The following is a 27,229-nucleotide window of genomic DNA, read 5'->3' as shown; positions in this document are numbered from 1 at the left end:
CTCGCTGTACAATGTGTCCTTGGGGATCCTGCCATCTTCCATGCGGCTCACATGGCCATGCCATCTCCAGCGCTGCTGGCTCAGTAGGATGTATATGCTACGGATGTTGGCCGCCTCGAGGACTTCTGTGTTGGAGATATGGTCCTGCCACCTGATGCCAAGGATTCTCCGGAGGCAGAGAAGGTTGAATGAGTTGAGACGTCGCTCTTGGCTGGCATACGTTGTCCAGGCCTTGCTGCCGTAGAGCAAGGTACCGAGGACACAGGCTTGAAACACTTGGACTTTTATGTTCCGTGTCAGTGTGCCATTTTCCCACACACTCTTTGCCAGTCTGGACATAGCAGAGGATGCCTTTCCCATGTGCTTGTTGATTTCTGCATAGAGAGACAGGTTACTGGTGATAGTTGAGCCTTGGTAGGTGAGCTGTTGAACCACTTCCAGAGCGTGGTCGCCGATATTGATGGATGGAGCATTTCTGATGTCCTGTCCCATGAGGTTCGTTTTCTTGAGGCTGATGGTTAGGCCAAATTCGTTGCAGGCAGCCGCAAACCTGTCGATGAGACTCTGCAGACACTCTTCAGTGTGAGATGTTAATGCAGCATCGTCAGCAAAGAGGAGTTCCTTGATGAGGACTTTCCGTACTTTGGTCTTCGCTCTTAGACGGGCAAGATTGAACAACCTGCCACCTGATGTGTGGAGGATAATTCCTTCTTAAGTAATGTGGACCCTTTAATGCAGGTGATGCAAATGAAAATAAGGAAATGGCAGACTTGTTGAATAAATACTTTGTCAGTCTTCACAGGCGAAGAAGAGGAGAATATACCTGATCCAGGGAAATTAATAATGAAACAAGGCCTAGAACTTGCTAATGTTAATGTAAGCAAGAAAACTGTATTAGAAAAAAATAATGATGCTGAAGACTGACAAATCCCTAGGATCTGATGATTTCCACCCCAAAGTTTGAAGGGAAGTAGGTGAAGAAATTGCAAATGCTTTAGCTAGGATTTTTCAAAGCTCTGTCTGGAATTGTTCCTTTTTAAGATTGGAAAACTTGTAAATGTAACTCCATTATTTAAGAAAGGACAGAGAAATCAGAAAATTATAGACCTGTTGGCCTTCTGTCTGTTGGCAGAGTGTCTGAGCACTTGGAGAAATTTGAGCTGATTAGGGAGGGCCAACATGGATTTGTAAAGGAAGTAGCTAAAGTAGTAAACTTAGGAATGCCTATGGATATAGTTTATATGTACATCACAAGGGCAGAAGGTTCCACATAAGAGACTGTTGGCTAAAATTAAAGCTGAAATTGAAGGTAAGCGATTAACCTGAGTAGGTGATAAGTTAGGCAATTGACAGAGTAGATACGTACTTGAATTGGAAGGTAGTGACTCATGGTGTTCCACAAGAATCTGCTGTGGCCTCAACTATTCAATATTAACTAATTGGGTAACACAATCGAGAACAATATATTCAAGATTGCTGATACAAATATTGGTAGTATCGTAAGTGTACACAAAAAATTAAAAATACAGCAACGAATAAAGTGGGGGAAACTGGATTTCAATGCAAGCAACTGAGGCCAATCATTTTGGACCAAAAAGATAGATCCGAGTATTATTTAAATTGTGGAAAACTAGGAGTACTGGAGTTCTAAAGAGATTATGGATTCCATACACATCACTAAAATGCAGTAAGTAGAAAAAGATAATCAAAAAGGCTAATGGAATGATAGCCTTCATAACGAGGAGTCTTAGAATATAAAAGGAGGAAGTCTTGCTACAGTTATACAAAGGCCTGGTGAGACCACTTTTGGAGTACTGTGTACTGATCTGGGCACTGCACCTGAGAAAGGATACATTAGTCTTGGAAGGGGTGTAGCGCAGATTCACCAAAATGTTACTGGGACTGTAAATGTTAGATTATGAGGAAAGGTTGCATAACTAAATTTGTATTCTTGGGAATATAGAAGGTTAGGGGTGACCTTGATATTTTAAAGAATTTTTGAATGGAATTGATGGGGTAGATGGAGATAAAAACTTTCTGCTGGTTAACGAGTCTAGGAGACTTGACCTTAAAATTAGAGCCAGGCCATTCAGGAGAGATACAGGAGCAAAATACCTCAGATCTTGGAAATCTGAAATAAAGACAAAATGCTGGCAAAACTCAGTGATCTGGCAACATCTGTGGGGAGACAAACAGTTAAGGTTAATGTACTTTCATCAGACCTGGAACAGAAATGTCATCGACCTTAGTTCTGTTTCTCTCCCCACAGATGCTGCCAGACCTGTGCTAGATATGAGTATTGCCAGCATGTTCTGTCTTCATTTAGGAAAGATGTTGGGAAACTTGTTCACACAAAGGGTAATAAAAGTGTGCAACATTCTTCCATTAAAAAGCAGAGATGCTAGCTCAGTAAACCTTAAATCTGAGAGGAAACACATTTTTTTGTCAAGCGAAGGTATAAAAGGATATGGAGCCAAGGTGCATAATGGAGTTAAGATGCAGATCAGCCATGAATAGCAGAACACATTCAAGGGACTGAATGGCCTGTTCCTGTACTTGCTGATCACTTTTCTAGGAAAACCCCGTGACCCACAAGCTGATCTCAGTTGAGATGGTAATGAAATGAATCCACTGGTATTTTAATGTGTATGTTGGTGAAAAAACCTGAATGCCCTTCCATTAGGAGCAAACGTCTTCAATGAGTCATAGTTATACAGCACAGAAACAGGCCCTTCAGCCCATCGTGTCTGTGCCAGCCATCAAGCATCTAACTATTCTAATCCCATTTTTCAGCACTTGGCCTGTAGCCTTGTATGCTATGGCATTTCAAGTGCTCATCTAAATACTACTTAAATGTTTTGAGGGTTCCTGCCTCTACCACCCCTTCAGGCAGTGTGTTCCATATTCCAGCCGCCCTCTGGGTGAAATTTCTTTTCGTCAAATTCCCTTTAAACCTCCTGCCCCTTACCTTTAAATCTCTGCCCCTGGTTATTGACTCCTCTGCTAAGGGAAAAAGTTTCTTCCTATCTAACCTATCAATGCCTCTCATAATCTTGTATACCTCAATCATATCTCCCCTCAGCCTTCTCTGCTCTAAGGAAAACAACCCTAGCCTTTTCAATCTCTGCATTGCTGAAATGCTCCAGCCTAGGCAACATCCTGGTGAATTTCCTCAGCACCCTCTCCAGTGCAATCACATCCTTCCTACAGTGTGGTGCCCTGAACTGTACACAGTACTCCAGATGTGGCCTAGCTAGCGTTTTATACAGTCCATCATAACCTCCCTGCTCTTATATTCTGTGCCTCGGCTAATAAAGTCAAGTATCCCATATGCTTTCCTAACCACCTTTATCTACCTGTGCTGCTGCCTTCAGTGATCTATGGGCAAGTACACCAAGGTCCCTCTGTACTTCCTGGGGTCCTGTCATCCATTGTATATTCCCTTCTCTTCTGTCGTCTGGTTTGTTTCACAAATGACCTTCCTGTGAACCATTCTGTAGTCCAGAGATGTGAATTAAAATAGCATTTGACTGAATTCAGAAGTTTGGTCTGCTTTCACTAATTAGTGTGGGAATTATAAATTCAACATCTATATATTTTAAAGGATTTAACTAGCTCCATTTGGAAAAATTCTTTTCAATAAAATGTTTCTTTTTTTGCATCAGATGTTGGATTTCTGTCTGAAAACAGGTTTGCTGTTTCCCAAAAATTAAGTTATTGATTAAACATTGGAGTACTAGTTGCAAGTGCCCAGCTGGGCGTTGAAATTTATTAGCAGGACTTCACAGTTTCTAAAATATGGCCTATTTGTAACATAAAAACCATAGGTAAGGTTTGAAGAAGTATGGTATCTATCTCCAATTCCTGACCAAATGTCCTAGAGGAAACTGCATATTTTGTCTGAAGTCATTACATACATTTTAATGCGCTTTTAATAAACATTTTAAAATTGCACTTTTTGTATCGATTTACTCTTTGCATTTTGAAATAAGTCAACAGAGGGTTATAGAAATATGTTGGTAGATATTGGGCCCTTATCAATACAGTTTATTTGTTTAAAGTCTAATTTTATTTAACATGTTGTTGGTTAGATTAACAACCTTAAATGTATGAATCCTGTCTTTTCTAGTATGGAGCATTTTGAGCAGGGAGGGCCAAACTGTCAGGTTGCATTGTTGCCCAAATAAGGTCAAGCTTTTTACTCCTTTTGCCAAACAAACGGAGCATTCCAATTTTATGGATCCTTACTGAAAATTAGGCCACTGATATTAAAATTTAGTTCTCTTGTGTTATATGCTTATCAACCTGCTTGAATTCAGTGCATGCTTGATGACTTATTGTACTCGATATGGTTATGCGAACAATATTCTGTTCCTCTGAACTGAAAATGGCATATTAAAAGTAATCTCAGCAATATATCCTCTCTCATTTTATTAATACAGCACTCAATGAAAATTCCCAATTTTTCACTAAAAGATAATCAGTCTTTGGATAATGGATTCTTTTGTATAGTATAGTATTTGTATTTGTATAGTTACATTCTCTTTAATGTTCTACACTTAAAAAGTTGGTTCTAACATGGTTCAGTAGGTAAAGGCTGTGTAATCGTGTAGCATTGAATCAAGCACACTACAAATTGTGGTAGGGGAGTGTTGGTCCTGATGTCAATGGGCTAGGAAAAACAAATAGCGAGAGATTAATCATGAGATATATCTGAAAAATCAGTCCCTTTTTAAAATGGGTAGTGAGCTTCATTTGGGGGGGGGGGGGGGGCGGTGGAAGAGTCGGTGGGTAAGGAGTTGCGTGGCTGGACAGTATGATGCAATCTCTCTTATGCTGTCTCTTGTAGATGTTGAGGACCTGCCACCATCAGTGCAGGAAAAATTGTTTGATGAGGTGCTTGATCGGGATGTACAGAAAGGTAAGCAATTTATGATTTTTTCCAATTTTAGTGAATTGTTAACACTTCTGGTAGTTAGACTTTATGAATTGCACCGAGTATCCTTTTTTGCAAATTGTTCTGGAATTGATTCAAGCAGTAATAAAACTCAACACTTGCTATCAGTTGGTGATCTGGGAGAGGAGATCAGGTAGTATAATGGGTAATCTACTGGTTCATCTGTGGCATTGGGCTTCCAATGGAGGACAGGCAGACTAGTTGAAGTGATCTATGTAGGAATTAATTTGGGAAGTCCCAAATTATAGTGCAGACCTCCCTCTAATTTGGCACTAACTCAGTGTTGTCTAGGCCATTGGAATAACTAATATGATATGAGTCGCTGCTTCACCTGGAAGGTGCAGGAGGTGTAATACCTGCCCATTTACCACCTCTCTCCTCACTATCCAAGGCTCCAAACACTCCTTTCAGGTGAAGCAGCGACTTACTTGTACTTCTTTCAATGTAATATACTGTATTCGCTGCTCACAATGTGGTCTCCTCTACACTGGGGAGACCAAACGCAGACTGGGTGACCTCTTTGTGGAACACCTCCGCTCAGTCCGAAAGCATGACCCCGGGCTTCCGGTTGCTGGCCATTTAAACACTCCCCACCCCCCCCTCCTCCCCTGCTCTCATGCTCACATCTCTGTCCTGGGATTGCTGCAGTGTTCCAGTGAACATCAACACAAGCTCGAGGAACAGCATCTCGTTTACTGATTAGGCACACTACAACCTGCCGGACTGAACACTGAGTTCAATAATTTCAGAGCATGATGGGCCCTCCATTTTACTTTTATTTTTAGTTGTTTTTTCTTTTTTTTTGTTCAGTTTGTTTCTATCGTGCCTACCCATTTTTTTTTCATGGTTGTGCTTGTGGCTGTTCCGTTTTCAGTCCATTAATACCCTATCTGTACTAATGCTTTGTCTTTCAGCACACCATTAACATATTGTTTGCCTTTGCTCCATGACCACCTGGTCAGCTATTTTGTGACCTTGTCCTATCAACACCTCTTTTGTTATCTCTTGCCCCACCCCCACTTGCTTGAAATATTTTACATTTCCTATATCTGCCAGTTCTGAAGAAGGGTCTCTGACCTGAAACGTTAACTTTATTGTATATTTGGCAGTGTCACTTCTCTGCATCATGAAATCTTCAATGCAAGTGCTGGATATCTGAATAAAAGCAGTTTTCCATTCCCCAGCAGTAGAATCTCATCCTGTTGAGCCAAAATATTGGGACAAGAAAGATAAAATTAGAACCAAGAAAACTAGAATGTTTGTTTCTTATCCCCTTTTTGTGATATTCTGGGGGTCTCTACATCAAGCATCAAAGTGAAGTGATGAAAAAGATAATCTCAGTTTTGTTTTGTTAGGCTTCTGTTTTGTAACTGCCCATAATTGAGGACCGATTACATAAATGTGGCTGGTATACCCTTAAATTGGAAGGTTGATTGGATTACCCTGCAGCCTTCTAGTGAAGGGATTTGTTGCAGTTAAAGATCTACAATTTAGGAGTTAAATCAAAAAGCATTTTTTTTCATGCAAAGGGTAGTGAAAATCCCTTTCTTCGGCCTTCCTCGACAGATAATTGATCACTTCTAAATGCTGCATTGGGAGAGGGGTGTAAGGAAGCAGTGAACTGCTTTTCCATGTCTTATGGGACAGAAGTAGGCCATTCATTTAGACCATTGTTGATCTGTACTTCAACCTCCATATCTCTCCCTACATCTTTGAATCTCAAGTTTTGAAAATTTCAACTGATCCAGTGTTCCCACAGTCTAGGAGTGTGTGGCAGAAAGAGGGGAAAGGAAATTAGATTGAGCATGAGAAATAGTTATCTAATTTCCTATTTGGGAACTGCAGGTGTGAACCCATGGTCCCAGAAGTTTGAGTATCAGCATATTGCTTTTACCCTGTAGAAGACATGTATATTTTAGTGTAAAGACCTACATAGGATATTAATTTATGTGGCAGCTGAAACACTGGTTATATTTTCTCAGATAATAAATGAGATTCATTTTTACAAGTGTCTATTTTGTGAAACCAGCTTTTCAATCACTTTAATTTGAAAATTCGTTCAACTTTATGCAAGGTAATCCTTAACTATTTTGGTTTTGTAGAATTAGAGGAAGAATCTCCCATTATAAACTGGTCCTTGGAGCTTGGAAGCCGCCTGGATAGTCGACTGTATGCTCTCTGGAACCGCACAGCGGGTGACTGCCTGCTTGACTCGGTGCTACAAGCAACATGGGGTATTTATGACAAAGATTCAGTTCTGCGGAAAGCGCTTCATGACAGCTTGCATGACTGCTCACATTGGTATGAATTTTAACTATAATTTAGTTTTTTTTCTCTCCAGTTAAACCTTAAAGCAGTTTAGTCAACAAAAAATAATGCTCTATAGTGCAATATTATAATTTAATCATAAAAGCATATAATAGTTCTAAAGTCAGATATTACAATCAAATGTTCTCGTGGGTCCACAGAAATGGCTATATAAAACTAGTATTTCTTGTTTGTACTTGAGATATCTAAAGAAAAATCCTACTTTTTAAGGCTGCGTTGGAGGAAGGAAACGAGGTACAGGGAAATCGCTCAGTGCTATTGCTTTGATGTTTTCCTTGTCATGCCACACTCTGCCCCAGGTTTATCTGTCCTGTAATGTGGTGCACAAAACTGAATGTACAATACTCCATCTATGACCCAAGTTCTTGTAAAAGTTCTACATTACCTCCTTTTTGTTTATATTTTGTGTCCTCCATTTAAGGTGTATTCACTTTCTCTCTGCTTCCAAAATATATTTTTGTTTTACTTTGAACTGCCTCTATCGCCTATTGATGCTGCTCGGCATCTGTGTTTTCCTGCACAATCTTTGTCACAATCTAGCATATCCCTAATTTTATGTCAGCAAATGTCAATACTGTTCCCTTAGGTCCTAAATTACAATCATTTGTTCTTTAAAAATTCTTTCATGGGACTTGAGCGTCATTGGCAAGGCACATTTATTGCCCATCCCTAATTGCCTTTGACAACTGAGTGGCTTGTTAGGCCATTTAAGAGGGCAGTTAAGAGTCAACCACATTGCTCTGAGTCTCGAGTCACATATGGGCCAGACCAGGTAAGAATGGCAGATTTCCTTCTCTAAAGGACACTAGTGAACCAGATGGGTTTTTTTGACCCTTGTCACAGAACTGTATCTGTTTTCTCCTTAGTTTTTAAACGCACATTGTTTTAATCCAAGAGGCACAGTGTGCCAGCTGCACCTGTTACCGAGGCAACAGCAGGAGAGGGAGGAGGTCACATCGTGTAATGTTTTAATTTAGCTGTTAAAGCCAGTTTTGAACTAGAGACGCACCAGCGAAGCATGCTTACTGGAGGAAGGAGCTATTTCTCAGCATAAATTCTACAATGAACTACAGGCTATGTTAATTACCTAAGGAGGAAAAAACCCTTCGAAGAGACCATTAGCATTGCAAGAGGTAGCAAAATTTGTTTTCTTTACTTCCAATCCAAGAAGTCTTTGCTTCAAGATTGAATCTCTCTTGACTGGATTGATTGTGTTTACTGAAATTCACAGTAAAGTTTCGACTGAGAGACTGTCAGTTTAAAATCTGAGTGGACCCATTGCTATACTCCTTGTTTAAAGAACTGTTTGACACCTGCTGCAGCCGAAGTGCTTTGAATACCTATCTAAAGAAGGACTGCTTCATCAAATCTGCATGGAGACTTCGAGTGGCATTTTAAAATTATTTTTACACTAAGATACCTCACTCATCAGGAACATAACCCACAAAGACTTATAACCCAGTTATTTATTCTTAAACAGCTAATTTTTAAAACATTTTTTTTAAATAAACGGTTAACCGTTGATTTTTGAGTGTATGTGAGAATGGGCGAGTTAGGTTAAAATAAGTTATAAGGTCTTTAGACAAGTTTCTTAATAGTGTTTGATTTATGTTAAATAGTTAATTTGTTGTCTAAAGATAGCTGGTTTGGTCTGTTTTATTCTTGGTGGTGTGGGGTGGTTTTAAGTGTTTAATTTGGCTGTTTTCCAGATGGATGGGAAAACTTTAATATGCTGCGACCTATGGATGGGACTGAATTGACAGTGCATTGCTCCCGCCTCAGTTGTAACATATTAATTGGGCCTCTCTGGGATCAGATTAATTGGGGGCTCTCATTAGGAATCATTAATTGCTCGTCTCTGGGATAACATATAAATTGCTGTCTTGCGTCTGGCTTCATATTAATTGCTCTCACGTCTGGGATCATATTAATTGGGGTGCTTGATTGTCTGGATCCAAATCTAAGGCCAGTTATGAAAAAAAATAAAAGGAACCAGGTTTTTTGTGTAATAAGGTATAGTCTATCCCATCAGAATGGCCTTAGCAGTTGCAGCAGAGTTTCTGGTAAAGGAGAATGTGTCCCTTAGTGACAACTTTAAGAATAAACTAAAAGCGTTGGCAGCAAAATTGGAGTTAGAATTGAAATCAGGTGCCAAAAAAGCAGTGATAATTGACGTAATTACCCACCATCTAAAATTAGAAGAAGATAGAAATTGTTGCAGTGGTACTGGCTAGGATTCAGTTAGAAACTGAAAAACCTTAGCCTTCAGCAGGAAAAAGGCAGAGCAATAAGAAAACTTGAATTGGAAAAAGAGAGAAAGTGAAAAAGAGAGGGAATTTAGGTTAAGAGATGGAACGAAGAAGAAAGCAGTAGTCGTGACTCCAGGGAAAATTCTGGTCAAGATGAATCTGAATTCAGCCCAGGACCCAGCAAAAAGCTGTTTAAATTTATGCAAGCGCTTCCTAAATTTGAGGAAAGGGGTGTAGAGGCATTTTTCATCTCTTTTGAAAAGATCGCCAAGCAGATGAAATGGCCGAAGGAAAGCTGGTTGATAGGCAGAGCTCATGAAGTTTATGCCATGCTTCCTGAAGAGGCTTCTGCAGATTGAGATGGCAAAAAAGGCTATTCTCACTGTGTATGAGTTAGTCCCTGAAGCTTACTGTCAGAAATTTCAGATCTTATGGAGATTGGCTGGGCATCGTATGTAGTATTTGAGAGGGTGAAGCAAATTAATTTTAACTGTTGGATTTGGGCATTAAAGATGGAAACTACATATGAGAACCTTAGAGAATTGATTCTCTGGGAAGAGTTTAAAAATTCCATTCCTTCAATAGTGGGAACTCATGTAGATAACTTCAAGGTTTTGGAAGCTAGGCAAGCAGTGGAAATTGCTGATGATTATGAGCTTGTGAATAAGCCAAAGCCTTTTGTCTGTTACCCCCATAAACCCGAAAAGGATAGAGTGGGAGAGGGAAAGGAAGGCAAGTAGCCTGGGACAAGGAGGAACAGCTGGGAATGCCCCAGGATCACTACTTCAGGCCAGAAAGGAAAGTGCTGAGGGTAGAAGTGAGATTCGAAAGCCGAAGTGCTTTCATTGCCACAAAATGGGTATTCTTCGTTCAGACTGCTGGAAATTGCGAGGTAAACCCATAGGACTTGTTGCGGTACGCAAAGCTAATTCAGAGGAAAAGACTCTGACTGAAAGTATAGCACACCAGGCTATAGCTTTAACGGCAGCTGTACAACCAGATACAAAAACTAAAGTGAATGTAGAGGTTAAGAATAAGATACCCACACGTTATAATGAATTTTTGTCAAAGGGGAAAGTAACTCCATATCCTTTAAGTGAGGCAGGAAAACCTATCATTATTTTCAGGGATACAGGAGCAACCCAAATACTCTTGCTGGAAAAAGATAAAGTTTCCACCAGAGAGTGCTGTGAAGGCTAAAGTTTTAATTAATAGAAGAATATAATGAATTAAAAGAATATAACGAAGTATATACCCGTACCTTTTATATAAATTACACCTAGAGAGTGACTCAATATCTAGGATGGTAACTTTCGGAGTTGTCCACAGTTTGCCAGTAGAGGGAATTGATCTACTCCTGGGAAATGATTTGGCTGCATCAAAAGTATCAGTTTCTCTGATAATTACAGAGGAACCAAGTGAAGCTAGGGAAACGGAACAATTACAGAACAAGTTCCAGGAATATTTCCTGCGTGTGTAGTCACCTGAGCAATGGCTAAACAGGATCCACTGAGGTAAAAGTGGCACCACAATCAGATAGCCCAGTATCTGAAACCTTATTTGGGAATTTAGATCATCCATTTACCTCCCCTCTCCTCACTATCCCAGGCCCCAAACACTCCTTTCAGGTGAAGCAGCGATTTACTTGCACTTCTTTCAATGTTATATACTGTATTCGCTGCTCACAATGTGGTCCCCTCTACATTGGGCAGACCAAACGCAGACTGGGTGACTGCTTTGCAGAACACCTCCGCTCAGTCTGCAAGCAAAACCCTGAGCTTCTGGTTGCTTTCCATTTCAACACTCCCCCCTGCTCTCATGCTCACATCTCTATCCTGGGCTTGCTGCAGTGTTCCACTGAACATCGACGCAAGCTCGAGGAACAGCATCTCAATTTCTGATTAGGCACACTACAGCCTGCCGGACTGAATATTGAGTTCAATAATTTCAGAGCATGATGGGGGCCCCCCCCATTTTACTTTTTATTTTTAGTTATTTTTTCGTTTTATACAATATCTTTTTTTTTTCTTTTGTTTATTTCATTTCATTGTAGTTTGTTCAGTTTGCTTACCCACTTTTTTTTTTTCATGTTTGTACTTGCTGCTGTTCAATCCTCAGTCCGTTAACACCTTTTCTCTACTGATGCTTTGTCTTTCAAGACACCATTAACATATTGTTTGCCTTTGCTCCATGACCTCTTGGTCAGCTATGTGGCCTTGTCCAATCTACACCTTCTCCTTTGTTATCTCTTGCCCCACCCCTGGCTCACTTGCTTATAACTTTTGACATTTCTAATATTTGCTAGTTCCGAAGAAGAGTCACTGACCCGAAACGTTAACTCTGCTTCTCATTCCACAGATGCTGCCAGACCTGCTGAGTGGTTCCAGCATTTCTTGTTTTTATTTATTTTAATAGTGTTTTAGATGTAGATTTAATTAATTTATTGTCTAAAGATACCTGGTTTGGTCTGTTTTATTCTGGGGGGTTACTAGAGTCTTTAATTTGGCTATTTTCCAGTTGGGTGGGAAAACTTTAATATGCTGCGACCTGTTGAGACGGGACTGAATTGACAGTGCATTGCTCCTGCCTCGGTCGAGGCACCATTACTAAGTTTAAATTTCAATTCCAGACTTTTATTAATTTATTAAATTTATGAATTAATTTTGGAATTCCATCAGCTGCCGTGGTGGGATTTGAACCCATATTCCCAGGGTGAGCCTGGGCCTCTGCATTACTAGTTCAGTGACATTACTGCTGCACCACTGTCAACCTTTCTATATAGCAAATAAGAATAATCCAACCGTTTTTCTACTGTTTTCTGTCCTCCAATCATATGTATGTCGCCTTCCCTATAATTTCATGTGCCATTTATTTTTGGTGGAAATCTTTCAAGCAGTATTTTCATCGATTTGCCTTTTGAAAATCCATATGTCTCATCCAGATAAAAGAAATGCTATGTTTATCAACAGTTTTTCTTAAATTTTGTTGAGCTTGTCAATTCATCGCCCAGATTAATGCATGTTTTTCCAAGCACTTAACAATTTCATCCGTCCCATATTATAGACTTCAGTAATATATATGGCGAACTGACCTTATGATTTCCTGGTTTATCTCTGCCTTTTTTTTTTTGAAACGGAGAGTCATGTTTGCCATTCTCTCGTACTCTGGTACGAGTTTTGTTTCCAAAGAAATCTGGTAAATTATAGGCCAAGTCTCTTCTTCCTTTGGACTCTTGAATGTAAATAACTGGGTCACAATGATTTTTGTCTACTTTGAGTAACTTCAATATCTCTTTGAACAGTAACAGCTACTAACTGTTTTCCACCCACTTCTGGTGATGCTGCAATCTTAATGTGCACTATGTGTGTGAAAATGAACAAAGTTCTTACTTGCTCACTCCCCATGACAAGCCTTGGCTTACTTACCTTGATTATTCTCTTATAAATGTCCCTACAGGAAGTTTTCTCTCTTTCCCTATTTTGTCCAGCTCTCTGTTAGCTTTCCTGAGCTTTTTGAAGCTTTTCTGTATTGCTTATCTGGCTTCCTTTTTTTAATCATCTCTGTAAATGCTAAATGGGTTCTTGTAGTTTCAAATTTTATCCAATCTCCCTATTCATCCATTGATCCCCAACTTTTGATGCACTACCTTTCCACTTTAAAATATCCTTGATTTCAACCTTTCTCCTGTTTTAAATATTTTGCTGTTTTAGGTTCAAGATTAAGAGATCATAGATACAGCATTAAGTGTAAGAGATTTAGAACAGCAGGCAGGAGAAACTTCAGAGAATTATGTGACTGCAATTCACTTCCAGAGTTGGTGGTTAAGGCAGAATCTATCGAGATTAAATTTAGTTGAAGGATTGTGGAATAGTTTGGGTAAATGTGATTGGAACTATTTGTTCATGTAGTAAGTAAATGCCAACACAGGCTGGTTGATCTGGATAGCTTGTTTCTGTGTTGTACCTGTCTGTGGTTTAAACCTAATTGTGCCTCAACGCCCCCCATTTTCCATTTATAACCTAGTGCTTAGAGCTGTCTTTCTAGTTTCTTTTAATGACATGATTTCAGAGTGAAGCCTTGTATACAGTGAGTGGGGTGAAAACCAAAGGATGGAAACTTGCAGAACAAATCAGGTTCCCAGGTGAATGCATGCAACTAAAGCACACTGGGATACTTGGAACATTATGAATTCAGCTGATGTAAACTACCTAAATCAGTAAATGCTTCAAATGCAGGTCTTTGATGTACACTGTATTCACTGTTCACAGTGTGCTTTAACAAAAAAAGAAAAATTATTCAATTTGATTTGGTTCTATTTTTAGTAGTAGCACTCTTGCCTATGAGCCAGAATGTTGTGTGTCAAATCCTGCACAAGGATCTGCGCACACTATCCAAGTTCGAGCTTAAGCACAGTACTAAGGGTGTGCTGAATTGTTGGAAGTTCTGTAATTTAGGCGAGAAATTAAACTGAGGTCCCACTTGCCTATTCCAGTGGATGCTAAAATTTCAGTAATACTTTTCAAAGAGCAGGGAGTTTGTGTGTCCTGGCCAACATTCCTTCCTCAATCATTTGCACCAAAAACTGATTAACCTCATTAAGTTTGTGGGATATTGTCTGTAAACGGGACATGTTTGCTGATGGAAGTGATTGCACTGCAAAAAACAATTTATGCTTTGAGACTTTCTTGGATGAGCTCAGGAGCTATGTAAATGGAGCTTTCTGTTCCAGCCTTTCTTGATCTTTCAGATCATCTATACTTCACTTTTATTAAACGTTGCCTAACTGCAGCCTCATTTTTGTAAGTTGGAGTAGGTGGCTTGTTTCAGGAGAATCATAGCTTCCATTGTGTGCAGTGCATATCAGTTCATAGGTCAAACACCCATTATTAGAATGCTTTTTACACTTTTTGTAGGTTAAGTGAAAAGGCACTTTTGCATACATAAAAGGAAAAAAAATACCTGTTAACATTTTACCATGGAGGAGCTTTAGTGTTGGAAGTGCAAAGTAAAAGATAAGTTTGTATTAATTGCAAAACTTCTAGTGTTATAATCTGTCAAGATTGTTAAATCTATCTTTTTCCTGTCAGGTTTTATACACGCTGGAAGGAATGGGAGTCTTGGTACTCTCAGAGCTTTGGCTTGCATTTCTCGCTTCGAGAAGAGCAGTGGCAGGAGGACTGGGCATTCATTCTCTCCCTTGCAAGTCAGGTAAATGATGACTTTTTGACTGTCTTCCACAAAGATCTTGAAGATGGATTTAATTTTGGTTGTTAATTTGGCATTTTTAACCACTGTCCAAATTTTTGAATGGAATGCTAGTTACAGCTCCAACTTATTTGGGGAAGACCTTACAGAGCTACCCATTTAGATTGTTTTTGTTTTAACAAATAAAGTTGAAATCACCATCTGTTTAATCCAGTCCTGCTGTTAATCATTAAGGTGTTGCCTTATACAATCTGACTGTAATCTAGGAATGAACATAGTAAAAAAAATTGATTTTTACTTGTGTTTTTGAATAGAATAGTTATGGTAAAAACAGAATAACTTGCAGTGTTAAAATGAAACCTGGAATTGAAACTTAATTTTCTTTTGCCATAAGTGGCTAATTTGAGTATTGATGCATTTGTCATGGTAATTTGGGGGTCACGTGGATGGATATATTTGTGTAATTTGAGAACTGGAGACATGATTGTAATTCAAAAGACGTGAACCTGATTTATAGAATAAATGTTTTAATAATAAACTGCCTAGCACACTGGATGATTCATAGCATCCCGAATGGAATGATTTAATGGGTAGCAGAGGATTGCAGTTGATCCCAGGACAGAGTCGTCATGAAAAATGTACCAACTCTGAATAAGTCTCCAAACAATGGAGCAGTGTTTTAAATACTTTAGCTGTCATTCTTGCTATCCGTGCCGTATTAACATTTTTTCAAATTTCTCTTTAACATCATTATAACTGAAATGTTTGAGGAGTCTTAAGTAACACAAGTTGGGTGCATCAGTTGTGTAGCTAGCTATAAATACTACTGATCAGTTACAAAGTTTAAGTCTTAGTTTTAAATATACATTCAAATATTTACATTTGAAAATAGACCTCTGTCTTCCAGCAAAGGTGGAATAAATCTTCAGGCTAAAGTGAATAGTTTGAGGATTTCAAGGTACAGTGGAAAATAACTTTTTGTTCTTAAAAGTATTAAGTTTTTTTTTAAGGTATCCAGCCCTTTTTTGTTATGGGTTTGCAGTGGTTCGTAGCAACTTTACATATATTTGAAAACTGCTTTTGAAAGCATGGGTTTCTTGTTAAGGAAGTTATGGCATGAAATGGTACACTTGTACTTGACTTTTGCAATACTTTGAAAGATTTTTTGAAAACATTATTTTGCTTTTTTATTACTTATGTCATGCAGGCCCCCACCTGCCAAAAATGAGACATTAATTTTGCCACATGGACATTGATTTTTAAACTGTTACTGGAGTAAAAGAACTTTTTTTTAAAAAAAAAAACAGACCCTTGACTGGAAAGACATTTGCATAGTACCTGACAGTACTAAGAAAGTACAAAGGGGCCACTCCCTGCTCCACTTTAGCCCACAATGGACTTTCAATTACCAGACATTGAAGGTGGAGAAGCTAGCATTCCAGATTAACTGCTAAAATGGTTGAATACGCAAACACGTGGTCAAACCAGTTTAGTCACATGACTAATTGGCTGTTGGAGGTTTTTGAGTTTGAACTTGCCACAGAGTTTTAAAACTCAGAAATCTGTTAGCTCCCCCTGGATTGGACAAGACACCCCTCCTGTCTGCTCTCACCAGCTCAGAAACCATTCAAGACATTTAAACCCAAAGAGAGAAAAGTCTCCTACAGTGAACAAGGTTTAAGAAGAATATTGGGTCCCAACGAAAAGTAAGATCTACCTACAAGCAAGGACTAAAGCGAGCTCAAAGCACAGTAACGAAAAGCCCACTTCAGAGATTGCCACAAACCTCTCTATTTTTCTTCTCTTTTCTGTCTATTTGCATGTGCGTATCGCGTATGCATGCTAGCGCGGGGCGCGGCGTGTATCCATAGGCGTTAACCAAATTAGAGGTTAAGTTTGTTTAATAAATTTCACTTCTCTTTAAACCTAAGAGAGCCTGTTTATGCTAATTTATTTGCCTTATAATTGGAAAATGGTGAACAAGGAGCTCAAACAGTGTTTACAAAATTAAACCCTGTTGCAATAAGACCAGTTGAAGGCTGAGAAAGACCCCTAGACACCTTCCTCACCTAGTCGTAACAACTTACCTGATAACTGTGCTTATAATTTGGGCTGTGGGCATTTAGGCTTGTGTCTAGAGCTTTTATTTGGGATGTGTGGCACGGGATTCATCCTTAATAAACCAACACAAAACAAAAATACAGCCACAGCACTAGTCATGTAATTGTTGGCTCACTTTGAAATATCACAAATTGTACAGGGACAGTTTGTACTACCAACTGCTTTTATTTCACTTTAAGTTCTGAGGTTTAAGTTAATCATTGTAGTCGGAGCAGCATAATACTTGATCTTTTGGCATTTTAGCTTTTCCTGATTATTGCATTGCTTCAGGCAATCTGACCCATCACTCACTCACCAAAGTTTGGAGTCTCTACTAAAAGTATATAAACATAAACATCCAAGGAACTATACCTTTGCAATGCTGTTCATGAAATTTAATGCTAGCATGATAATAGAACTAAGCATGAAAGAAAGCAGGATTCTTTGTGATTGAACCTTGGCTTATCAGAAAGTTTTAGCATCAACGTGTCAGTTGACTGTTAAACAATATTTCAATCTTTTCACCAATATTCAAACTTTGCAGCAACATTAACCCTATAGGTTTACTACAGCTTTTCCTGCAGTACTAGGCAAACTTCTTTCTTTTGTGTAAGTTTTATCATGACCTAAATGAAAACCTTTTTTATTGTTGCTTGGCTCCTTTCCTCTTGCTGTAATAAGTATTGCGATTTTGTTACACTATCAACCTGATTTAATTGGAGGAAGGTTAGTTCGCCAAATCCTTATGCCCACTTTTTATTTGTGATGAATAAATATTTTGGTAGTAATGGCACTGGAATCCTAATGTTGCATCTGTTCAGTCCATTATATCATAAGTGTTTCTCTGCATCTGGCGGTATTAATCTGTCCATTATGTTGGCCTGAGTGGCTATCCACTCTTTTCAACAGCTTTTGCTTTCTCCTCCTCTAATCCGCTGACCTAATCATTCCTATCATACTCCAATCCCCCAACTTCCACTTTGTTCCCCTATTTGTTTGGTCATATTCCTTTTCCCTCCCCTCCATCATGTATCTGCTCCTGTCCCCATCACATTCTGCATCCTCCCACTATTGCATGTCCCATTCTTTGTTGCTCATTTCCTGGATCACATTTAGTAAGTATCATGCTGAAATATAAGGCACTTCTTCTGTGATCATGTTGATGGGATCTTGTGCCCATATTTCCCTCTGGACTCATTTGCCAGTGCCAGAATATATAAAGACCTGTGTAAAGCTGCCACAAATTCTTTTGCATTCTAATTTCTGTATTCTGAATGGCTGTTTTATGGTTGCTTAGTCATGTCTTGATAAAGTTGACCAAATTTTTAAATAACTTTTACGTAATTGTACATTTTAATTAAAATTACCTTTTGTTCTTCGCTAATTGGTGTATGGTAACATTCAGGAAGTCCAAATGTGAGTTTTCAGAAAACTGGATCTCACTAGTACCTATAACTGGACTATGTGGTTTCATACACGTATCCTTATAATTGTATTGCTGAATTGGACCAGTATTTGGTGGTTTTATACTTGTTAAAAACTCTCCTACCCAATGTATTAATCTCTATTTCATCAAATAAGGTATTGAAGTAGCAACTCTAGGTTTAGTTATTAGGCATAGTGGTAAAATCTTCATAATCACAGGCCTTTAGCAATTTCATGTGCAGTAATGCAGTTCCAAGGAGAATTCTCTGGATCTTGAATTTTATATATTCGGGTTGAGTGCTCATTTAGATAAGTTTTTGTTGATGGTTTAGGAGAACAAGTACAGAAAAAGGGAAAAAAAGCCAAAGGACAAGTTTAAAAATAAATTTACAGATTTTACATTTTTAAAATCTCCAACAATTCATTCATGAAGGAATGAGAGTCCGCACTTGTAGTAGTTAATTTTTAGTGACAGAGGGGTTGCTTAGCAGTGATTAACAGTAGTCATGTCATTAGAAGGGTATTTAGACTTGAAATGTTATAACTTGTTGTGGTGAGTTTAGTTCATATCTAATGTGCAAATATAGAAATTTCATGCTGTTCAATGTATTTCAATAATGAGGTAGACAGCGTGATGTGGTTTTCGCAAAGCTAATGGAGCGGCGCATCTCTGACAGCAACTTTTGGATTTCTGCATTTAACCACGCGTCTGTGCTCTCCTGAAGTTGATGCAGCATTTGCTCAGAAGTAACAGTGAGAGTTATTGGCCTTCTGTTGTTTGACTAAATTATGGCCCATTAGAAGTCATACTGCATTTACACCAAAGATTTTGGAAAGTATGGTGAGGGATAATTTGCACTTCCAAAGAAGAGTTAAGATCCTATTCTGTAGGAAATAACGGAAACCCAGAAGTGGCTACCGGGTAGTCTTATTGATGAGTTAATTTGATGTTACAAGTTATCTACCTCAAAATAAGCTGTTGCTTGTGGTTGTTTTCTATAGTATTAACTTTGAGGTTGGAGGAACAGCTTGTTTTCAGTTTGTTTATTCCTGTCAGGTGTTGTGAATGACATCCCCACAATGTCGCAGTTGATGCATGGTAATGTCCTTGCTTTACTCACTACAAATTTCTAAGAATTTAATATGAATTGCCTTATACAAAGTATAATGAATGAGCGGGAATGAGATGGCATTCTAAACAAAAGGAAAGTTCAGGGTGTGTTATGTCAGAGGCACCCTTGAGTACAGATTGTTCATAACTCTGGCGGTTGGTTAAGATCCCAGCAACTGCCACCTGATTTCCAAAACAATATTGTCTATTTTGTGATCTTCCTCCTACCCCAAGTATCCATTTAATATTTACAGCAGTGTTGTTTTAAATGGCTGAAATCAAGTCTGGAATGTTGCCATGTGTTGCTGTCAGTGGAAGCAGATGTTGCTGACAGCTTGGACACTTCATGCGGTTGATGCATGATGACATTGTCACTAAGGATTAGATATGTGACGTAATCACTACAAAATTAATCCTCAATAGATTACCAAAAAGTAATATTGGCTGATGTAAATTTATATATAGTGTATGCTTGTTGTGAGTGGCAGTGCCGCTTCTTGGTCTAGAGGGACTGCCCAGGAAGAAAAATATTTCCAGAAGTTTGGGAAATGGGAATCAATCTTGGACCAAAGTTTCTAGGTTTCCAGTTTTTAAATCCAGCACTCGCTGAGAAATTTGTTGTTCTGTGTATAGAGTTGTAATTGTAACAGTGATATTCATGTTTCACCACATCCAGTAAGTTATTTAAGTGCCAGGTTCAACATTTTCTATCTAAAATGGGTATGTTGGAAACTGTCAAATTATATACATCTTGTACATCTTAATAAAACAAATCTTCAAATTAAAAATCGGTTTAACACAAATTGAATTGTCTTGCTCATTTCAGCCTGGAGCCAGTCTAGAGCAGACCCACATCTTTGTTCTGGCTCACATTCTTCGCCGACCTATTATAGTCTATGGAGTGAAGTACTACAAGAGTTTCCGTGGTGAGACTCTAGGGTACACACGATTTCAAGGTAAGGAATTTGCAAAAAGCAAAGTCATCTTGTAAAAACCTGTTCTGAGAACTGCTCCAATCATTGTCTTCCAAACTTTGTTAAATAGAGCAGCCTAGATTATATGTTTCAATCTCTGGAGTGGGGCTTCAATTGATGACATCCTGAAATTTCTACCATTGAGATCCTGACAATGACGTGAGACTGGATGATTCTTGAGGCTGCAGAAATAGTTGATTGGGTCACTACTCAATTTCCTGTACCCACCCAAGTGTATCTGGAAAATTGACATTACGCAGGAAATCCTGCTCACCAACTCCTTCTGCATTCTCTACAGTGCATGTATTGGTTGTTTAAGGAATGCTTTTTGCTATGTAACAGTAGGAGGCCTGCCTTGCAGTTAGGTTTTCAAGATTACTGACTTTCTCTTAACAGTTGTGTTTTTACTGAACTGGCGCTGGAGTTTTTCTGTGGGCAGTGAGGTTAGTGATGGAAGCAATAATGAATAGGCTTTTCTAGTTTAAAAATGAGCATCATGAAGGCAGGTATTATGTTAGACATTTTTCAATATTGCAGAGACAATTTTCATTAAGAATTGTCTCAATTGGTAAAAATTTGTTACTTGAGGGATGAGCTGCTTTGAACAAGTAAATATTTGACAATGTTGCTGCAGGCAAAATGTTGGCTGATGTGGAATAATGGTTTAAGATCAGGATTGTTTTCGAACTGATCTGCTAGTATGTATGTATGGAATCACAGGTATAGCAGTTTTCTAAAATTACACTATACAACTAATCAATCAGAATTCTTGGCTTGTCTATTGTTAGTTGGATTCAGAAAAGGATAAAGAACAGAATCAGGCACAGTGTCACTGTTCAGTTGCAGGAAATCCAGGTTTAAATAGCTTCTAAAAGTAGAACCAATTAATCTCCATCACTGACGATATAATTGTTGAACACTTGTGATTCTGAGTCCCGAAAAAGCCCCTAATTTAGAGTAGCATTAAAATAGTGAGGATGACTGTGCTGTATGGGGGAAGACGGTGGCACGGTGGTCGTAATCTGCTAGTAATCCAAAGGCCCAGGCTAATGACCTGGGGACACCGGTTCGAATCCCAGCATGGCAGCTGGTGGAATTTAAATTCAATTAATTTTTTTAAAATGGAATTGGAGGCTAGTCTCGGTAATGGTGCCATGAAGCTATCGACTGTCGTAAAATCTCATTTGGTTCGCTAATCTTTAGGGAAGGAAATCTGTTGTCCTTACCTGGTCTGGCCTATACGTGACTTCAGACTAATAGCAATGTGGTTGATTCTTAACTGCCTTCTGAAGTGGCTTAGCAAGCCACTCAGTTGTCAAGGGTAATTGGGGATGGGCAATAAATGCTGGCCTTGCCAGTGATGCTCACATCCCACAAAAGAATAAAAAGAAAACTGGTTCCTCAGCCGAGGCTCCTGCTCAGGTGCTGCCTCGAGGCTCCCTGTTGAGAATTGCCAATGTTGGCAGTGCTGCAACACATAATTTCCCATTATTTACATCCCTCACTAATTTCCAAAACTACATAATTTCATATTAATTTCCAAAGCATATAGTAGATTAGTTAAGAACCAGAGAATTGTATAGTGTTTACTGTTAAAAGTTTCTTTTGTAATACTAGGTAATCTGAAATGTTAATACAAAAATGGCAATTAATAGAATTAGACTGTAGTTTGTATCTTTGAGTTGTCAAGGTTAGTTAGGAAGAAGGCATTCCCTCTGCAATTTTTGCAGAATACTTGGATAACTACTGTGGCTAAAAGAGCTGGTCAGAGGCTAGGAATCCTGCGGCAAGTAACTCACCTCTTGATTCCCCGAAGCCTGTCCACCATCTACAAGGCACGTCAGGAGTGTGATGGAATACTCCTCCACTTGCCTGGATGGGTGCAGCTCCAACAACGCTCAAGAAGCTCGACACCATCCAGGACAAAGCAGCCTGCTTGATTGGCACCCCATCCACAAACATTCACTCCCTCCACCACCGATGCACAGTGGCAGCAGTGTGTACCATCTACAAGATGTACTGCAGCGACACACCAAGGCTCCTTAGACAGCACGTTCCAAACCCGCGACCTCTACCAACGACAAGGGCAGCAAATGCATGCGAATACCGCCACCTGCAAGTTCCCCTTCAAGTTACCCACTATCCTGACTTGGAACTATATTGCCGTTCCTTCACTGTCACTGGGTCAGAATCCTGGAACTCCCTTGCTAACAGCATTGTGGGTGTACCTACGTCACATGGACTGCAGCGGTTCAAGAAGGCAGCTCACCACCACTTCTCAAGGGCAATTAGGGATGGGCAATAAATGCTGTCCTAGCCAGCGACACCCACATCCCAGGAATGAATTTTTAAAAAAAAAAGTGCATTGTATAATGCTTAATTCATGTACAAGACGGCATCTCTTTGCTCTTAATTACTTTTATACTCCAAAGATGCACACTCACACTTTGTCCATAAATCTAAGTTTTTGTAATGTTTGGTTGATAGTTTGGATACTATTGATCTTTGCATCAGTTCTGTGGAACAAAAATTGCAAGCAAGTTGTTTGTCTAGCCTAGAACAGAAGATTTGTTCAATCCCTTAGAACAGATGGTGTAGCTAAAATTGGGAAAGATTCACAAAATGAGGGCTGAAATTGTGATTAGTTTATTTAGCCTGATTTATAATCATCTAGTTATGTTTGCATCCTTCCCTTCCAGCACCACCCTGCCCGTTAAGAATTTGACACTGTGTGCAGAGAAATTTTTCAGCTATGTAAGTAGGAGTGTTAAAGAGCAGTTAGGTGCTTTTAAAATGTGTGGGGGACATTTGGAAATTACAACTTAGATTTATTCACACATTATTTCAAAATGAGTATATTGTGAGGAAGGCAATGAAGCACATTATAATGGAAATATGAATAGATGCACCCTAGAATCCTCTGCGATGGGAACGATTTTAGGAGCTGCATAAATACATGGTTATAATGAAGCAAATCAAATGTTATCAGTTGTCAAAAACAGGAGTATGAATGCATGGCATTATAGAACATTTAATCAATATTTACGATGATTATTAGATCACTGACATTAAGTTCAAGTTTCTTGTCTATTAATATGACAACTTCTCTTCCTCCACAGGTGTGTACTTGCCTTTGCTTTGGGAACAGAGTTTCTGTTGGAAAAGCCCAATAGCTCTGGGGTATACAAGGGGCCACTTCTCTGCACTGGTCGCAATGGAAAATGTTGGCTATGACAATCGAGGTGCTGGCGCCAACCTAAATACAGATGATGATGTCAACATTACCTTCTTGCCACTGGTGGACAGTGAGAGGAAGTTACTGCACATCCACTTCCTTTCAGCTTATGAGGTACATGTAGGTTTGGTGGCTGTTTTGATATCCCATTTGTACAAATTCCTTTTTTCTTTGCGTTTTTGTTCACCCAGATCAGTGTAGTTTTAACATGCTTCAGCAAATCCTGAAGTTTTAAACGAGCAGTTGCATAGTTCATGTTCTGTTACTTTGGGCTGTTAATAAATATAACTATGTATGGAATTCAGTTAGGGAACAATGGTGATTAATTTTGCAAATCCCTCAATGTTTAATTTTATGTGAACAATTTGTTTTTATGGAGAATTTTGATGAATTATAAGCTGAAGGTGATTTTAAAAATGGATGACATTGGCAGTGCAGGCATACAGTGCATTTGAGATACGTACATTGTGATGCTGAGAAAGACTAATTGTAGTAATTGCTATTCCAATACCTAGAATAACTTTACTGCAATAATCTCAAGATTAAATTAAGTAACTAACTTGTTAAAATTAATATAATCTATTACACTTACTGTATCTTTTTAAAATTTTCAATTTTCTTTTTCAGCATCCCTGTTCCCACCGTCCTGTTTTGAAAGTGAGATATTTGATTAACTAAAAACAGGGCAAAAAGATTTTTTTCAAATCTAGTTGAACAGTAAAGATTTCAAGATTGACCTGGCCTTGCTAGGGTGGTGATTTCTGTGGTAAAACAGGAAGAGGTTGTTGATAGACATATAGGCCCCATAAGAGGAATGTTGTGGTATGAGAATTTGTCTGCTTGTTATTTAATATTAGACGTTTATAAAGTTTATAATTAAGTGAACATTGGTGTCACTTGAACATTAAAAACTCAACTTGTATGCAATATTTTGTTGCATTAAATTTGTGACCTGATGAGTGGAGCATGGCATCTGATACTTCACTGGCATCCTATTGTTGCTAATTTATAAATTGATTGAAATAACTGAGGTTTTTTTTCCCTACAGATTGGTAACGAGGACCAGCAAGAGAAGCTACTGAGAGAATGGCTTGACTGTTGTGTCACTGAAGGTGGAGTTCTCGTTGCACAGCAAAGGAGCTCCCGTCGGCGCAACCATCCATTAGTTACACAAATGGTGGAGAAATGGTTGGATCGTTATCGGCAGATACGACCATGCACTTCTCTTTCAGATGGTGAGGAAGATGAGGAGGATGATGATGAATGATGCAAGGTATCTGATGGAGTCATGGGCATTATTTCGCTAAGAAGCCTGCAGGTTGGACTCTTCTGGTTTGTCGTGCATCATGGAAAGTTTGGATACCAAATAGAAGTCGCGTTTGAGGTCTGATCTTTGGCAACAAAAAGGCTGATGTGTTTTGCCATGTTGAAATCAGAACTGGCGTAGTTGGACAACAATAAACTGAATGCTAAATTTACTTTAATGTTAAGAAAAAGCTTTTTTTCCCCCAAACTGTACATCCTTAGCTATAAATGTACTGCATGTGGTTGTGTAAGAACTTGTGTAACAGGGAAAGAAGTATACCAGCATCAAAAAATAATTGAATTTATCTCGGTTTCCTGACCAGGGCACTTAAAAACTCCTCGTTTTAGATTCCGGTTTGTTCCTTCTAGATTTATTTTATTATAGCCATTTAGAGTCTATAGTCAATGTTTTTAAAATACTTGTGCATGTGTTCTTTGAGAGATATTTTAATGCCAAATTATGTTGCTGAGGGGCAGGTGACAGGTTGTATACTGGGGTTTCAAGAATAAAAGGCATCATGGATGGCAAAAACCATCATGAGAACAGGTGCATGGGTATTCTCTTAAATGCAGTAAGATTGAATACTATAATGAAGTAAAATCTCTAAGGAACAAAATAGAGATGTTGGGTTGTGTTTGGAAAGTGTTCACCAAAATATTGTCTTTGTTTCCGAATTTTTTTTTTGAAGAAAAACTGTTACTCTCTATAGTATGGAGTCGGCAAATTATTGTTTTCAAGTTTGCAGAGATCTTAAATGTTCTCATCTCTTCACTAATGTTCACTACTTCAAACCTAGTTTAGACCCTGAACTCTAGCAGTAATTCTGTTTTGATAAGCCTATTTATTTAAAGTGACCTGGAGATATGAGGTACTCTTTTCCCCATAAAATTAAGTTCAGAACCAATTGTGTGGATTTTGTTGATTGTTTACTCAACCCCGATGAAGAATTTCGTGTTGCACAAATACATACTCTTGCTGTGAAAATGTTGCTGAATGTGCTGTTGACTTTTTTGTCTATGCAAATGCTGTGCACCACTGCTAAGCCAAAGGTTTTCACATAACAAGGTTATTATATTGCAGTTGCATGTGTCTCACTGAAATTTTATAATTCTATTCAGTACACTGAGCTTTACAAAAAATACTTCCTCTTGGTAACATTCTAGGCATCTTATGCGAATTGAGTTTTCTATGTAATTACTAATGTTCAGTACTTGTCACGTCAGCAGCCATACAAATTAAACTACATTGATGTGAAATATTTAGATGAGTTATTTTATGAAGAAATTTGCAATTTTCTGTTTCAAAAGATAAAAATGGAAATGTAAAAAAGTATACAGTAGGTACAAAGTAATTCCAAAGTTGGAGTGTTTTTATAAAAAATGCATTTTATGAAAGTTAAACTTAAACCTGAGGTGATATCTTGTACAAATTCCTTGTATGGCTGAGGTATGAGTGCATAATGTAATTCTTGAGTTGAGACGCACCATGTATTTGTTCTCGGGCATGCACTTGACTCCCTATTTAACTGCTATGCATTAGTATTCGCTCATATTGAGACCTGTGTACACCCACAATATCTTGAGGTGATGTATCCATGTAAAATTCTCAGCACAAGCCTGCTGTGAATAACTGGATTGCAAATGCGAGAAATGCCCTTTAATATTTTTTATAATTTGAGTGCTTTCATTTTTTGTTTATATGGAATATAATGTGCACTGGGGGAAATCACAGAACATTAAAAAAAAATCATCTGAACCTGGTTGGGCCACTAGTAGGATATTTCCATCAACACTCAAACATAGTAAGGGAATACGTGCATTTTCAGAATCTCTTCTGTCATGGAAGAGAAGGAACCTACAGTATAATTCCTCTAGAAATGCCCGTGACTTTCAATGGATACTTTTTCTCATTTGGGTAGGGGATTTACTTGCATGTTTATAATTCCACTTGCAATATTTTTCCTTGAATGAAAAAGGAAAATGTTCTGCCAACTTAAAGTGGTCTATATTTGATTATACCATTATTCTCTCTCTCTCTCTCTCTCTCTCTCTCTCTCTCTCTCTCTCTCTCTCTCTCTCTCTCTCTCTCTCTCTCTCTCTCTCTCTCTCTCTCTCTCTCTCTCATCTGCATTTCAAGAATAGGAGGATGGTAGGCAAATGGCAAAGTTTAATTGTATAGCCAGACTGACACATCTAACCCCTCCCCCTTAGACTGAAATTATATCGCAAATATTTTGGTTAAAATGATGTGTTCAGGTCTGTGAAGAAAACTATGGTCAGCAGTTAACAAACTAGAACACTTGAATACTCAAACACTATAGTCAGATTGTGTCATTGAAG

The 27,229-nt window shown here is 38.6% G+C and overlaps 1 protein-coding gene across 9 annotated transcripts in view; it reads left to right on the top strand.

Moving 5' to 3' along the window:
• The window catches only part of LOC137380632 (ubiquitin thioesterase ZRANB1), a 79,035-nt gene extending 52,052 nt beyond the window's left edge, over positions 1–26,983 (top strand). For all 9 annotated transcript variants that reach the window (XM_068052779.1, XM_068052776.1, XM_068052775.1 and 6 more), the window contains 6 exons: positions 4,850–4,921; positions 7,060–7,258; positions 14,622–14,742; positions 20,202–20,331; positions 23,469–23,698; positions 24,633–26,983. In XM_068052779.1, the coding sequence (XP_067908880.1) occupies positions 4,850–4,921; positions 7,060–7,258; positions 14,622–14,742; positions 20,202–20,331; positions 23,469–23,698; positions 24,633–24,851 (971 nt within the window). In that variant the 3' untranslated portion in view covers positions 24,852–26,983. The remainder of the gene's footprint in view (positions 1–4,849; positions 4,922–7,059; positions 7,259–14,621; positions 14,743–20,201; positions 20,332–23,468; positions 23,699–24,632) is intronic.
• The last annotated feature ends 246 nt before the right edge of the window (positions 26,984–27,229 follow it).

Source organism: Heterodontus francisci, chromosome 20, assembly GCF_036365525.1.
Source record: "Heterodontus francisci isolate sHetFra1 chromosome 20, sHetFra1.hap1, whole genome shotgun sequence".
In the NCBI taxonomy this organism is placed as follows: domain Eukaryota; kingdom Metazoa; phylum Chordata; class Chondrichthyes; order Heterodontiformes; family Heterodontidae; genus Heterodontus; species Heterodontus francisci.
The sequence above is the reverse complement of the archived record's forward strand: the minus strand, read 5'-3'. Positions and strand labels throughout refer to the sequence as shown.